This window comes from Phlebotomus papatasi, chromosome 1 (assembly GCF_024763615.1).
Source record: "Phlebotomus papatasi isolate M1 chromosome 1, Ppap_2.1, whole genome shotgun sequence".
NCBI classification, from domain to species: Eukaryota; Metazoa; Arthropoda; class Insecta; order Diptera; family Psychodidae; genus Phlebotomus; species Phlebotomus papatasi.
The window spans coordinates 104,451,564-104,468,165 of record NC_077222.1 but is presented as its reverse complement, the minus strand read 5'-3'; the positions used below and the strand labels follow the sequence as shown (position 1 = coordinate 104,468,165).

Genomic DNA, 16,602 nt, shown 5'->3' with positions numbered 1-16,602 from the left:
TCACATGACTAATAATGGCTCAATCTGTGTACTAAATTTAGTATATAAAACCATAACTCCGAATTTTATTACGTTGAGTTTCTTTTTGTAATGTCATTCCATTTACCGTTAATTTAGTACATCATAGATTTTTAGTACCTCAAAATGCAATATGTGTACTAAATTTAGCCACCTATCCTATCCATGCGTACTTTCTGCTATTAACTTCTCTTTATTTCTCTTCAAAATTATCTTTATTCAGTGTAATGTTTTTTTTTTATTTCAGTTTTATTTCGATGAATTTATTATTCCTCAGTTTTTCGTGTGTACTAAATTTAGTCCTGAAAGATATAACTTTGAACTTTATAGCATAGAGTTTCTTATTTTTTTATCATTTCGAATTATATTGCATTGAGTTTCTTGTTACTTTGTTATTCCATTCACAATATTTTTAGTACATTGTAGATTTTAAGTAACTCATAATGTATGTTATTTCCTGAATTTGTGTACTAAAATTTAGTTGCTTTGCCATGAGTACTTTCTGTACCAAACTTCTTTTTATTTTCCATTGGAATTCTTTAAATACAGTATTTTTTCATTTCAGTTTTTATTTCGATGAATTTATTATTTCTCTGTTTATCGTGTGTACTAAATTTAGTACAGAAAGCCATAACTTTGAACTTTACTGCATAAAGTTTCTTATTATTTTATCATTCCATTTAACAATCATTTAAACTTCGAATTATATTGCTTTGAGTCTCTTATTAGTTATTCCACTTACAGTACACTTAGTACATAGTACATTTTTAGAGACTAAAAACTATGTAACTTACTAAATTTGTGTTCTAACTTTATTTTCTTAGCCAAGGGTACTTTATGCAACAAACTTTCTTTTATTTGCCTTGCAAATTCACTATGATTAGAATATTTTTTATTTCGGCTTAGTTCTCTTGAATTTATTATTGATCTGTTTATTGTGTGTACTAAATTTAGTACACAAAGGAATGCGTTAAATTTGAAACAAAAAGAGATTTTAGTACCTCAGTAAAGTGCAAGATTTCTTTAATATGTATACTGACTTTAATATGTATACATGAGTTCTTACTGCACCAAATTTTTTTTGATTACCCAGCAAATAATATAAATTTAGGATATTTCTTTATTCTTATTTAATTGCTTTGCATTTATTATTTGTTAGTCTGTTTCATGTGAGTAATTTTATGTTCTAAATTTAGTACATAAATCTGTGAGTTTGATTTTTATTACATTCAATTTCCATTATACATAATATGATCTTTCTCTATTATACTACCCCAAAGTAACCTGTGATTTTCTTAATCTAAGTACTAAATTTAGTACTTATTAGTCAAGAGGTTTTTCAGCGACAAATATTTCTTTTATTACTCAGCAAATTGTCAATAGTTAGCATAATCTTTCATTTCGATTTGATTACCTTGAAATTATTATTTAACTGTCTGACTGGGGTACATGATTGTGTGTACTAAATTTAGTACATAATTGGGTTTTTAGTACTTCAAAGTAGCATGTGATTTGGGTACTAAATTTAGTTTTTAATTTAAGTTTCAGATGAATTCTAAATACTTTTTGACTGATCCTTCGCAAATTGATCTTTTAGTACATCTGAAATTTCGTTCTCGACCTTAAAATTAATATTTAGTGAATTCTTGCTAAAATCAGAAGTTTTCCAGAAATTTATGAAAAATTATTAGCTAAATTTTGGTGAGACGCGTTAATGCGAAAAATGCGCCAAAGTAAAGATATGTAAAAATTAATTTTATTGTTATTCTTACCTTCTACGTGCCTCTTTTAAATAAATAATATTTCAGTGTGTGGCAATTCTTGCGTCAAAGTTGCTTGTTTATCGACAATAAAAATTTTCCATCAACTTTTTTTTCTGTGTCTCTTTTTTCCAAGGGGCCTTTTCAGGTGACTTCTTGAAAAGTCAATTGAGCAATTGCCCTATGTGTTAGATTACAATGTTTTTTTCCTCTTAAATGGCCTTTTTCTTGTCTCCTGCTCTTGCTCTCCATCATGTCCAATCTTCCCCTTCCTCTACCTTTGTGTGTGAGTTTTAATTAATAATTTTTCTCACCGACTGAAAAAATTATTTTAAATTTGTGTGTGAGATTATATTTCTTATAGGTCTCTCTTGTGAAAGAAAAGTCCAGTAAGCAATCTTTTTTTTAAAAGGTATATGGTCGCATTTTAAACGACACTCTAACGGACACATCTAATTAATTAACATTTACAATTGAAATTATTAATGACACATGTAAAAAGATTCAAGACTCTTTCTTTTGTCCAACTTCTTTTTTTTCTTGGTCAATCCACTTCTGTTGTTCCTTGTTGTGAAACTGGTCAGTCTTTTTGTTATGCTTCATTTTTTTTACATTTAGATCATCGCACTGTCGCGGACCAGGAAAAAAAGCTCTTTCACTGCAATTTCCCTGGCTTTTTCCTCCATGACCCCTTAGACACCAAAAAAGGTCACAATGAAGAAATTGTTTAAATGAATCACGCGTGCGATTGGAGTGAAATCCGAAACATTTTCCATCTGTGGACAAGAATACAACAAAAATACAAAAATACTTGTCCTTTTGTGTGATTGTTTTTCCTCAAAGAAAAATCAAAAAAGAACTGAATGGATTCTTTCAGGAGAAAGCAGAGGGAAAAGGGAACCTTCGTGTGAACAATGAGTTGAGGACTCGAAGGATGGAAAAAAAGAAGGAACTAATTTCAATATTCAGACAAAGGGACACCTTTTGCGGATGTTATGTCTCCTCAAATTCCAAAGAGAAAAAAAAATCATATTCTCAAATCTGGAATGGTGAATAAAATGTTGGGCAATGTATTCGATAAATAAATTGGTATAAGCATATTCAATGATAGAGGGGTGTTTGAAGATTTTGCTGTATACTCGGAGAAATATAAAGGACAGTTAAGGATTTTTAAATACCAGAGTATTTGTTAAGTACAGAATGTAACGCTCTGTATGCTACAAATTGTTCATAAAAGTTTCTGAATTCTCACTGCATAGAAGAAAATATTTTGTGGAAATGTTCGTAAATGTTTGTGAATTCCTATGGGGGAGTTACGAAACGAGGGGTAACTCATTTCGGGAAACTCGATCCAATCTAGCTGGGGAATCCATACATATTTTTTAGGAAACCCGGGGAACCCATACATTTTTTTTGGGAACCCGAGCCAATCTGATTGATTATGAATTACCCCTTGTTACGAAATGCTCGTGAATCGCATAACCCACAAACAAGTTCGTTAAAGTTTGTACTTTTTCACAAATATTGTTCGTAACATGATCACTTGACGAGCATTTTTGTACTTTTACAAATATTTGTTCGTAAATGTTCGTAAACACACAAAAAATGTTCCTAAAATTTTGTCATTTGTTCGTGAATGTTTGTAAAATGTTCGGCAGGCAAACAAAAATTTACGAACAAATGACAAAATTTTACGAACATTTTCTTGTGTGTTTACGAACATTTACGAACAAATGTTTGTAAAAGTACAAAAAATGCTCGTCAAGTGATCATGTTACCAACCATGTTTGTGAAAAAATACAAACTTTTATGAACTTGTTTGTGAGTTATACGATTTACAAGCATTTCGTAACTCCCCCATAGGAATTCACAAACATTTTTACAAAATATTTTTTTTCTGTGTGGGAACGGAACAAATTCTTCGTAAAAGTTTGTGCTTGCTTCATAAACTTGCACAAACAATTTTTGTTCTTTTACAAACATTTGTTCGTACTTTTTTATTTGTGTGGCAAAACTTTACGAACAAATTACAAAATTTTACAAACAATTTTTTGTGTTACTGAGCATTTACCGAGAAATGTTTGTAAAAGAACAAAAAGTGCTCATCAAGGCATCATGTTATTAACAATGTTTGTTTAACAACTAAAAAGTACAAACTTTTACAAAATTTTTAATTGGTCATACCATTTGAAAGTCACAAACAATTACGAACAATGCAACGAAATAATTTTCTTCTGTGGTAAAACTCACTTTTTCTGACTTATTTTGGGCAAAAGATAAGAAGAAATACTCATAATTTGAGATCTGTTCATTTTATCTGGAGTGAAAATTGCCTTGTGACTTACGATTTTCATGTGAAAAAAGGACAATTTTCTCAGAGAATCATCAGTGAGGTGATAACTTCTCATTTTCAACAGGTATTTTGTTCTTGAAATTTTATAAAGGTTTAGTTTTTGCGATGACTAAATTGTATTAATGACTGGAAAAACAAAGGAGCATCATCTCTACGAACGTAAGAAAAGCCTTAAAAGGGTCCTGGAAGAGCCAGGGAATGCGCGAATCCGCGCGTACTTGGAGTGCCAAAAATAACTCACTTCAATGAATGATATGGAAAGTTTCCGGACTTCTCGTGACATTCTACAGTTCCCTTACATAAATAGGAGGAAGACTTGGTAAGATACGTTCTTCAAACGGATAATAATGGGCATCTTATTGAGGCGAACTGGCTGCCCAAAATTATGAGCACTCGCCCTATATCTTTATTTTCAGTTTTAAAACTATTTAATATGATTTGTAGTGACAGTTAATTTATAAATTTATAATTTATAATTTATAATTTAAATTTATAATTTATTAAGCTCCGCTCACTGATGAATTTATGAAAGTGGTCTGTCTCTGGCATTTCACAGAATATCTTACTATAACATGAGAAATTTTCCAATTAACTTAAAAAAAATTATTATTATAAAGGAAGAGAATATCAAATAATATAAATAAGCGATAAATATTATAGGGGCGCGACGTTTGAATTCTAAATAAAAAACATCGGAAATGGAAATTATTTAAAATAAAAATGGAAATTAAAATATAAACATAAATAAATAAATACCTAAAATATTTCAGTTTCACTGGCGTTAATTTAATAAACTATAAGCTATTACAAAATGTTTAATAAATGAATACTTAGGAGGTTAAGTGTTTTGAAGTTCAAAGAATTAGATGTCATGCCCCCTCGGAATCAACGCTCGTTTCTTACAATGATATTTATTCAAAATTCTTATGTTACTTTAGTGACTATATTATGACCGGCGCACAATAACTTTTGTTTGTAAATATGTTTTTAAAATTTTCCATGAGAATGAGCAAGATGACTAGATCTAGATCTCACTTACTCTCATTGAAATGTCAAAAACATGTTTACTAAACAAAAGTTATTGTGCGTTGGGCATTACGGTAATAAAAATAAAAATATTATTTTAAGTGGACTATCTAGTTAGCATAGTCATAAACGATCGACATAGCAAAGCGCCTAGATTAGCTCACTTGACAGTATTTTTCTCATACTAGTGACATAGACGTTCTCTACAACTTTGTTATGTTACGATTACCATCCAAGTGACAAGATATTTTCTTAAAAATTTTACGAATGGATGTTGGATTAAAAAATAACATTTTTATTGTAGATTGTTTTGTAATTATTTGTTTAAATTTTGTTAAATTTGCGAGTAAGCGGATAAATAAACTCCTTTTTTTTCTTATAATATGTTTTTGAATGAAACAGTGAATAATTCTATGGATTTAGAATTATTAAAGAATTTCATCAGTCCAAAAACAAGCGTTTTAACCCTTTAAGGACGATTGGGTCACCTGTGACCCAAAAATAAAATTTTTCTTACGGCCATATAAAATTGTATCTTGCACTAAAATGTCAGAAAAAAATATTTTTTCCGACCCTCATTTTTTGGCCTTCTCGTCCTTAAAGGGTTAAGTAGCACTCTACAGAAAACGATTCGGTTACCACACCTTACTATAATTCACAAAATATTACCAAAAATATTCATAATCGTCGAATTTTTGGTAAACATATCCAAACATTTGCAACTCGCAACTTTGTGACTTTGATGATTTCTAAAATAAAAGTTAATTTTATAAAATCTTTCTTGTTTTTGGAAAATCAGTAAGTTGGCACACCAATTAAATTATTTTTCCTAATTTTTCAATTAAATATTATGTTCTCGCGACAAACTTTGACAAAACACGGTCTTCCAAGATGCAAATGCAATATATTTACGCAATTTTATTTAAAATAAAATTGATCTCGAGCTAGGATGATTAACTAACGGATGGAGCATTTTAATTCACAAATGGTATATTTTTCTTAAATTCTTTATCATTTTTAAGCTTTAGATCCCACAAACATAAGTATAACACGAAATGGTAGCCCCATATACAGAGAATATATTTTTATTGAATTTAAAATTTTACTGGTGTTACAGATAGAAAATTTTTCAGAATAATTCAAAAATTACGAATTTTACGTCTTTTTCATAAAGGTCTTAGGAAGTATTATCCTCGTGCAATCATTATAAATTTTGTGCTAATAACATAACATTAGATACTCTTTCATTTGGTAAAAGTTTTAAAATGATTGCATTTGGTTTTATACCAAAACTAAAAAACCACATAAGAAGAAACGTAACCACATTTTTGTACGGAAAATGTATGAGAATGCTCTGACCTGATCTCGAGTACCTGTATGGTAGGGATACCCATCGAATGCGTCCCAGGTAGTAGATAGGGAATGGCTGTGGATGGTTCTAAAACTGACTATACTTTTTTAGGCCTGTACATTAGGCTTGCACCCTATTTCAGCCACAAGAAAATAGAGAAAGATTCACCAGAAAATCTATGCAAGCCACTGTAAGGAGATGTCGATCTCGAGACTGACCTAGGACAAGCTGGCTGAATCAAATTCAAAATTTTGCCTTGGAGCGCCTTGGAATTGACCTTGAACACCTCCCTGAAGTGGCGAAGGATCGACAGGTTCTTTGGTTTTTTTTTTAAATAACGAAAAATTATGTTAATAAAATTCTAATGTAAGTTTCTTCTAAATGGTTTGTAACTCAGTTTTCAATTTTTTTTTTTTTTGAAAATTTTATGCTTTTGTCCATTTGACAAATTTTTAACAAATATTCCGGATGATTCTGGATTCCGGATAAATCAAGGAAGTTCTGACTATGTAATTTGGGAATAACTTAGTATTTTTCCAATTTCAAAGAGTATTTTAAATTACTTAATTGATATTAAATCCTCAAGTTTTAAGTGAGTTGTCCGGAATTATACGTAATGTCCGGAATTCCAAATTTTTACCTGTATTAAAACAATTATTTGAATTCTTCTAAAATGAATAAGTAAAAAAGATATTTTTAAATTAAATTTTTTTCTTGATTAACATTAAAAGAAATTGATGAATTCACACAGTAAACTTCTACCTTTGGGAACACACATGATTCAATCAATTTGCATATTGCTCACCCCAATGAAGCTGTGCGAGTTCAAACCATCAAATTCATAGGGAATTATGCGTATAGGAGAACGAGTGTAAAAAAGATTCAAGACTGGGAATTCAATTGAATTCATCGTGGTCTTTTGTCCTTGCCATGGGTTTGGGAAGAAAACTTCCTCAATCGAATTAGAAATTTGAGATTGATTGTGCTTCATTGTGTATTTCTTATGCAAATTTTCTCTCTTTTCTTGTCACTCTAATTTTCTTTTATTTGTATTATTCTGTAATTCTTCCCCGTGAATGGATGCCGTGTGATCCTTGAAGAGGATTCCACATATTCTTGCTACGTTCCCATTTCCAGAGGGGTTTTATTGCCATCCAAATGTCGCAGGTGTCTCCTTCGTGACCCCGTGTCTTCTATATAACTGAACCAAGTCCACCAGTCATCTTTTCCACCCTTGACTAAACACCCTGAGACTTTCTTATGCCACAGAGATACCTTCAATGCATTCCACATTTTTAATTATTTCTTTTTAAAAGCCTCATTTCTTGTATTTTTCTTCATGATCTCTCCTCGATACTTGGCGTTTGTTACAAAAAAAAATAGTGCTCCTTTTGCTCATATCGCGCAATTAAAGTCAAATTATAATGTATGGACATATTTTTACCTTTTTTTCCCCCTTCGCATGGGGCATCTAACAAAACCTGAAGCCACCTCAGAAACTGCCGATTGGATCGCATGCGATAAATATTATCATTTTCCATGAGGTTGGAACTAAATGAGAGGGATTTCTTAGTTTGTCTTCAAGACGTTCTTAGAGGGCAACCCAGGAACGTCTTCCTCACCGAAAAATACCTGATGAGGTGTTCTTGGAGTGAGAGTGAGATGCACATAAATAGAAGAAATAATAAGTATATGACGTTCGTGGCTTGTCACACTTGACCGCGTGCCGTGAGAAGAGGAGTCCATCGTCTTTTTTTTATAATTCTTTAAGAAATACTCAAGGGAAAAACATTGTTTTTACACTCGCCTCTGAGCAAATAAATGTAATGGCAAACAACATTGGAACACTTTGTTGAAGTTCCTTCTTGATTCACCTGAGCTCGGTTTCAATCACTTCTAAAACAGAGGAAAGTATCTAGAGAATCCAATGATCGACCAAGAATTTATTACATTTTCTACTAATTTTTATTGACAGAAGAAATATCCGGAAATCACATAAAATATTCAGACAGTCTCAAACAAATTTAATAATTTTATCAGTTAATTATTATTCTTAATTAAAATGAAGCTTACAAGGTTTAGATACAGCTCAAAAACCATTTAAAATTTTATGAATATATCATTGAGATATCCCGTGTGGTTGGGGTACCCATCGGGCGCGTCCCAGGTGGCGGATAGGGAATGGCTGTAGTTGGTTTTAGAACTGGCTATAGTTTGTTTGGAAATAGCTATAGGCACGTATCGGCATCTTTGCGTCTACGAGAAGTCCTTAGTGAATACTAAACCGCGGACCACCCCAAATCCCGTGTCTCCTGGGTAAGGAGGCCTGTGCATCAGGTTTGCACCCTGTTGCCACAGTAACCTGTCAGCAAAAAAAACACAACAAAGAGCCTCGGATGTCGGACGGATTGCACCGGAAACGACCTACGCGAGACAATGGACAAGCTGTTGCTTCAACCGCTGGTCCCGGGGTCGGAGGGCACCAGAGTAACGGAAGAGGCTCTGGAGTGACATCAGGTTTGACAAGCCTACCACGACGACAACGGCACTTCAGAATGGCTACATGGAATATCTTTTCACTCACAGGGAAGCACCAGGAGCTTAAGAGCGAAGCAAAAAGATTCCAATTAGATATAATTGGTGTTTCGTCTACTAAGCAAAGAGGTAGTGGAACTGTGGATCTTGAGGAAGGGTGGCAACTTTTCCTGTCTGGAGTGGCACCGGAAATGTCTGCACAGGCGGGTGTGGGGATACTCACAAGCCCTCGGCTGTCAGACAGGGTTTGTGATGTCTGGACACACAGTGGGAGAGTGATGGGTATCAAGATCAAACTTGAGAGATCTTCCCTGGCGGTGTTGCAGGTGTACGCACCGAACGCATCGTCAGAGTACCCAGCTTTCCTAGATGAAGTGGAGGAAGTCCTGAATAAGGCATCTTCTGAAGCGGATTCAGTTGTGTTGTTTGGGGATTTCAATGCCCATGTTGGTGTTGACTCTGAGACATGGAGGGGTGTGATTGGGAAGAACGGGGATAAGAGTGAGAACCCGAACGGTAAAATGTTGCTGGATTTCTGCGCAATCAAAGGTTATTCGATCATGAATACCTTTTTCCAGCACAAGGAGATTCATAAATACACCTGGGAAGACACAAAACGAGGACTTAAGTCAATAATTGACTTTGTCCTGGTTCCCGGTGTTGATAGAAGAATTGTCCAAGACGTTCGAGTTTTTAACAGTGCTGAACTGTCAACTGATCACCACCTGCTCTTTGCAAAAATTAACCTCAACGAAGATCCTCCCGCTCTACCTAAGGGTAAGAGCAAAGTGCTTAAATGCATTAGGTGGGAGAGTCTCAAGAAGAAAGACGTTGAGGAAAAATTTGTGAAGGGCATACAGGAAAGGTTTGAACAAATTCCACAGTCTCCTTCTGACATAGAGGCTGAATGGGCCTGCTTCCAAACAGCCATTTTGGCCTCGGCTACAGAAGCTTGTGGCGTTAAGCGCATTAATGTGACGAACAACGTGAAACGGTCATCTTGGTGGGGAATACCGGGAGTAAAAGAAGCCGTTGGAGAGAAAAAGAAGGCTTACAAGTTGTACATACAACGTAAGGATTCTGATTCTCGTGATCGTTATGTTGAGGCGCGAAAGGCTGCAAAGCTCGCAGTTAAAGCCGCTAGAGAGGAGGCGTGGAAAAAGTTCGGTGAAAAGCTGGAGCTTGACTATAGGTAGGCAAACAAAACTTTCTGGCAAACAGTCCGAAGACTCCGAGGGAAGAAGAGCAATTCCATCCAAGGAGTAACATCCAAGGAAGGGAATCTTCTGACCAAAGAGGAAGAGGTTTTAAATCGCTGGAAAGAGTACTTCTCAGAATTGCTCAATCCTCAGCAAGGCACTGATGATGACGTACCCAGGAGTAAAGGCAGGGAGGAAAGTAGTCCTTCAGAGAGTGAAGTCCTGTATGCGATTAGTAAATTGAAGGATGGAAAAGCTGCAGGAATTGACGAAATACGTCCCGAAATGCTAAAACTCATGGGTATAGCGGGTGTCAATTGGCTCACGCGTGTCTTTAAGGTGGCTTGGCAAAGTGGGAGAGCACCAAAGGACTGGCAAGTTGGGGTCATTGTACCCATATTCAAGAAGGGAAACAAGAAAGATTGCTCCAATTATAGGGGAATTTCCCTTCTGAGTTTGCCCGGCAAAGTGTATGCCAAAATCCTTGAGAGAAGATGTCGAGAAATAGTCGAACCCAGACTGGGTGAGGAACAATGCGGTTTCAGACCTGGTAGAAGCACCACGGATCAGCTTTTTACCCTGAGGATGATTGTCGAAAAGGCTTGGGAGTATGCAATTCCACTCTATGCTTGTTTCATAGATTTGGAAAAAGCATATGACCGAGTACCGAGAGAACAACTTTGGGATGTACTGCACGAGTACGGACTGGATGAAGAATTGGTAGGAGCCATTCAGTCATTGTACAGAGACTGTAGTAGCTGTGTTCGTGTAAACGGATCCAAATCGGAAGGTTTTCAAGTGAGTGTTGGACTGCGCCAAGGGTGTGTTCTATCACCATTGTTGTTCATAATATACATGGACAAGATTATGGAACGCAGTCGGGGGCGGAATGCGATTCGTATTGGGGATTTCAGGGTGAGCCATCTCCTCTATGCAGATGATTTGGTTCTTTTTGGATCTTCCGAAGAAGAGCTTCAGCGCACACTTGACCGATTTGTAAATGTTTGTGCCGAAACAGGTATGAAGGTGAACGACAAAAAGTCGGAGGTAATGGTGATTTCCCGACAATCTGTGAAATGCACTCTACATGTTAGTGGAGACTCATTGACACAGGTGGAGAAGTTCAAGTATCTCGGGGTGTTATTCACGAGTGATGGTAGGATGGAGGCAGAACTCTCGTCGCGAATCGGTCAGGCTTCTGCAGTAATGAGGGAGCTTGGCAGAAGCGTGTTGAGGAAGGTCGAGCTTAGTCGATCGGCTAAATTATCGGTTTTCAAAGCTGTGTTCATTCCTATTCTCACCTATGGTCATGAGATTTGGGTAATGACCGAAAGGGTAAGATCGCGAGTACAAGCTGCCGAGATGAGGTACCTTCGAGCGGTAAAGGGAATCACTCGTAGAGATCGAGTGAGGAATGTGGCCGTTCGTGAGGAACTAAGAATCGAGGAGCTGCTTCTTCGGGTTGAGAGATCACAACTTCGATGGTATGGACATGTTCAACGCATGAATGAAGAAAGATTCCCCAGAAAAGCTATGCAAGCCATTGTGAGGAGACCTCGGCCTCGAGGCAGACCTAGGACAAGGTGGCTGAATCAAATTCAGAATCTTGCCTTGGAACGCCTCGGGATCGAACCCGAACATCTTCCTGAAGTGGCGGAGGACCGACAGGCGTGGGCTGCTAGATTGGATGTCATGGGCCCGCGACCCCAATAGGGATAAGCGGTTGAAAATGAATGAAATGAATATCATTGAGATATTATAATATGCGAACTGCCCCACCCTCCTCATCAAATTGGTTGTTTTCTTGTTTTAGCTTTATTAGTATAATGATGTTATTAAAATAAAATCCACAGGAAGAGCCTTTTACATTAAAGTGCCTAATAAATAGTGTCGTAATTTGTGATGGAATTAATATTGTGCCACTATTAACAATTTCAGTAAATGCTAAAATATGAGGTATACTCAAAATAAAAAGTATAAAACATTTTCCAAACAAAATCTCTTAATATTTTTATTTAAAAAAGTAAATTTTTATTAAAATATTTCTTTATAAAATTGAAGAAAACTTTATATAAAAATTTAGTTACAGAATAGAAACCCGGAACTGGAACAATGGTGTCTTTACAAGCTATTACAAAACAAGAATAATTAATTTAAAAAAATATTTATAAGCTTTCACAATAATTATTAAATTTTAGTACAAATTTTAAAAATAAAAATCAGGTATAAAGTTAATTGATAGTTCGAAGACTTTTGCTTTCATATAGGTAAAAAACAGAATTTAAATATATGACAATATTCGAAACATTTGACAAGATTTTTAGTACTTGTACTACTAAAAATCTAAGAAGTCATATCACTCTTCTATCAAACTTAAAGGAATAACTTGCAAGGTTGTTAGTTTTCAATAACGTAATCAGACCAAGAACATGGAAATTTTAATATGGAAACCAATTTTTGCCATGTACTAAAAAATTTCGTGCTAGGGCTAAGCTTTCCTTTTCATAATACGACAATTATTGTTTAGTAACACAACGCATTTTTAAGATTCTTAAAGTTTGTAAAAATGATTAGGAAGGTTTGACAATTGGATTAATAAAATCACCAAATTAAGACATTTTTCATTTTAGTACATGAGTGTACTAAATATTTATGTACACCACAGGAACACAACAATTTGTTTTCTAATCGAAATTATGTCTTTTTATTTCCTTAAGATTGATTTTTTGCAAAAATTCAGAAACCTGGTTTTTAGTACTAGTGAGTTATAAAAAGTTTCTAGGTTTCTACCTAAAATGCTTTTCTTTCATGTGGCTTTACAACCCACAGCATGAATTCTGCACTTAGAAAAACAATATTTCACAGACTGCATAATATTGATGCTTGTTCTTTTAGTACAGTCCTGTACTAAATGTTTCAAATCACCCAAAGAATATTTCGTATCTAAATTTTATGCTTCGCTATTACAATTACGTCCAACAAAGCACGTTTTTCCAGTAATTGAAGAAAAATTATTAATGTAGAGTTTTATTTATCATTTTTAGAGGAGGATGAGGCAGATTCACACTGGTTAAGTTAATTTCGGGTCTAATTAGCTAAACGAATATGAACCACATTAAAACTCACTGCATTCTGTTAGTTTCTCTTGAGTTTAACTATCTAAAAATATGCAGAACACATACTGAATAATTATTTCTTTCCTTCAAAATATTTGTTTTTGGAAATAATGCATTCGTGAAACTACCTTACCCACGCCATAATTAATATTCGTGTGCTAAATGCAATTTTTAATTATTACACTGTATTTTTCACACAAGAACTTTTTCGATTTTTGTCTGACCTAAACATTTGACAAATATTAATTTGATTTTTTGGGAGTTAACTGTTTAGTACATACATGTACTAAATGATGTTTCTAATCACTCTGGGTGCTTCCCAAAATGCGAATTCTACCGACTTCATGTGTGACACTCATGCTCCAAGTCAGTGCTTTAAAAAGCAATAGCAAAATTTCGAATTTTTGCACTTTAGTACATGCATGTACTAAATTTTTCTTCTAATTGCTCTGGATACTGCTCAAACAGTAAATTCTATAGATTTTCTATGTGATACTCGTACTACAAATTTCAGCTTTGCCAAGCAATAGCAAAAATTGGAATATTCACAGTTTAGTACTTGCAGGTACTAAATATTATCTTTTTCTAATCACTCTGGATACTTCATAAACTGCAAATTATGGTGCCTTTCTATGTGACACTCGTACTACAAATTTAAACTTTAGAAAGCAATAGCAATATTTCGAATTCTTGTAGATTAGAAAGCACATGCATGTACTAAATTATTGTTATTATCACTTTGTGTAATTTTCAAACTAAAAATTCTACAAACAGTGTATGTGATTCTCATTTTACGCTACAAATTTCACCTTTATAAAGCAATAGAAAATTTCTATTTTTTACAGTATAGCACGTGTATGTACTAAATGTTTCTTTTAATCACACTAGATACTTTTCACCCTGCGAATTTCACCGACTGTCTACGTGACACTCATGCTACAAATTACAACTTTACAAAGTAATGGCACAATTTCGATTTTTTGCAGTTTAGTACATGCTTGTACTAATTTTATTCGGTAGCACTAGGTACTGCTTAAAATGCGAATTCTAACTACTGTATTGTATATGTGACCCTCATGTTTCAAGTTACAGCTTTACAAAGCAATAGCAAAATGTCAGTACTTTACATTTTAGAACATGAATGTACTAAATATTTTTTCTAATCACTCTTAAGACTTTTCAAACGGCAAATTCTGCCGACTATCTATGTGACACAGTTGCTACAAATAACAACTATACAAAAACATAACAAAGTTTCGCATCTTTATAGTTTAGTACATGCACGTACTAAAAGTGTTTCAATTCAAATATTGAGCTCTGTAAATAACAGGTATCACAATCTGAATTTAACATCTAAAAATTGAGCATTTCGCTAAGTAAATTTCCCTCCCTTTTTCTGTTTTCCGTTGGTGACTTCCGAGATCACCAATTATCTCGTTGCTCCCAAAATGTCAGGCAATCTCGGAAAGACAGTTGGACATGAAAATTCGTTGAAAATTGATGGTCTTTGTGGTCAGTAATTTCTCTTTCTCATGCCCAAATCATCAATTTTGAATTAGTGTCTTCAGTGGCTTTCGCAAGAGACGCTTTTGGGAAGAGTTTCAAATGCAAAGAAGAAGAGATTTAATGGTTCAATCAATTGTCCCCTTTGAATAAAAATCCGTACAAATCACTCCTTAATGTGATCATGGGTATCACAAAGGCCAGGATCCGGTGGGGATGAGAGGAAAAGGGTTCTCAAGCGTCTTTGAGATGGTTTTTTTTCTTGCCTGTGATATCTTTCAGTGATAGGGTTGAGGTTGAACGGAAAGGAACATCCAGAGGGCAATATAAGAATGAGAAATTTTTAGTAATCCTCCGATCAAATGCTACGATCAGGAACAACAAACAATACAAATTCAATTGTGAAGGTATTAAAAAACTCTCCTGGTGGAAATTGAGTGTGACTGAGGGATGATGGAAATGTCTTATAAACCTTTACCTTATGTGATCGCAATACTATGAGAAATATTGGACTAAATATGCTCTCTCAGTCCAAAATCATTTGCATACCATCGTGATTGTTGATCGTGAAATGCGATGAGACGCTCACAAGAGAATCGCATAGAAGCCTCATTTGCATATACCATAAGGCACTCATTCATCTCCCAGGACGAATAATAAGGGAGACAAATAATCAATTGTTGAAATACTGTACTGGAAATCATTTCAAATGTGAACCCGGGGAATTGTTAATGTGATTTAATTTATTGCCGTGAGAGACACATGGATATTTTTCTCTTTTGGGCAGAAAAAAAAGCAGGGCGAATCCTGGTAAAATGATCCCCGATTCTCCATTTGATATCCCTCTCCTCAGGGAATTATCTGCACTTTTTTTCGTGCAAGAAAAAATGGCGCGACAACGGCTCTAAACGCAACAGTTGAGCCTTCAGTCAACGAAGTGAGAAAAATTTAGCGGAAGAATTGCAATTAGTCTGGAGTTCCTTGATATCAAAAGGTACTGTCGTTGGATAAATTCAGCAATTATAAATGGAGACAATTAATGTAGGCAAACAATAAATCCAAATCAATGCGTGTACGTCTGAGCGTGTTTCATGCCAATTAGCAATTATGCAGCGACAAGGTTGCACTTCTTGAACATAGATGATGGAGTTGCTTTACCAAGACTTTTCCCCTTTGCTTTTTTTTTCATTTCGCATAAGACTTCCGTGGAAAGAAAAAAATACAGACTCTTATCTAATCTTACGGTTTATCTGCAGCTTTGACAATCATAATGATAGACTATGCATCGATCATTTCGCTGAGAGGAAAAATGACAACGCTAAGAAGACAATGAAGTACAATCCGGGAGATATTTGAGCTCTCTTGGCTCAATTTGACGGTGAATTGCGAAGAAAACTCCAGCAGCGAGACAATTAAGAGACACGCTTAAGAAGTCCATGGAGGACAAATGGCACAAAAGGTCTAACTATGATTTCTCAGAGGCTACTCATTCTGGGGAGTAACGCCTAATACGTTGAGCCCACTGAGCCAATTTTGTTGAAATTTTCATCTTCGAGCCGAAAAATTAAAGACGAAAACTTGAAGCTGAAAAATGAAGACGAAGACCGAAAACACTAAGACCAAGATTTGAAGCCGAAAAACTGAAAACTAAATGTTGAAGACGAAAAGTCAGAAATAAAATATTCAAGCTGAAAATTAAAAGACGAAATGTTGAAGACGAAGAATAGCCGAAAAATCTAAG

General features: G+C 34.8%; 1 protein-coding gene across 1 annotated transcript; it reads left to right on the top strand.

Annotated features, from left to right (window-relative positions):
- Window positions 1-8,904: 8,904 nt before the first annotated feature.
- On the top strand, window positions 8,905-16,217 carry LOC129809799 (uncharacterized). The gene is made up of 3 exons (XM_055859901.1): window positions 8,905-10,210; window positions 10,265-10,466; window positions 16,118-16,217. Exons 1-3 carry the CDS (start codon window positions 8,905-8,907, stop codon window positions 16,215-16,217), a joined length of 1,608 nt encoding a protein of 535 aa, XP_055715876.1.
- The last annotated feature ends 385 nt before the right edge of the window (window positions 16,218-16,602 follow it).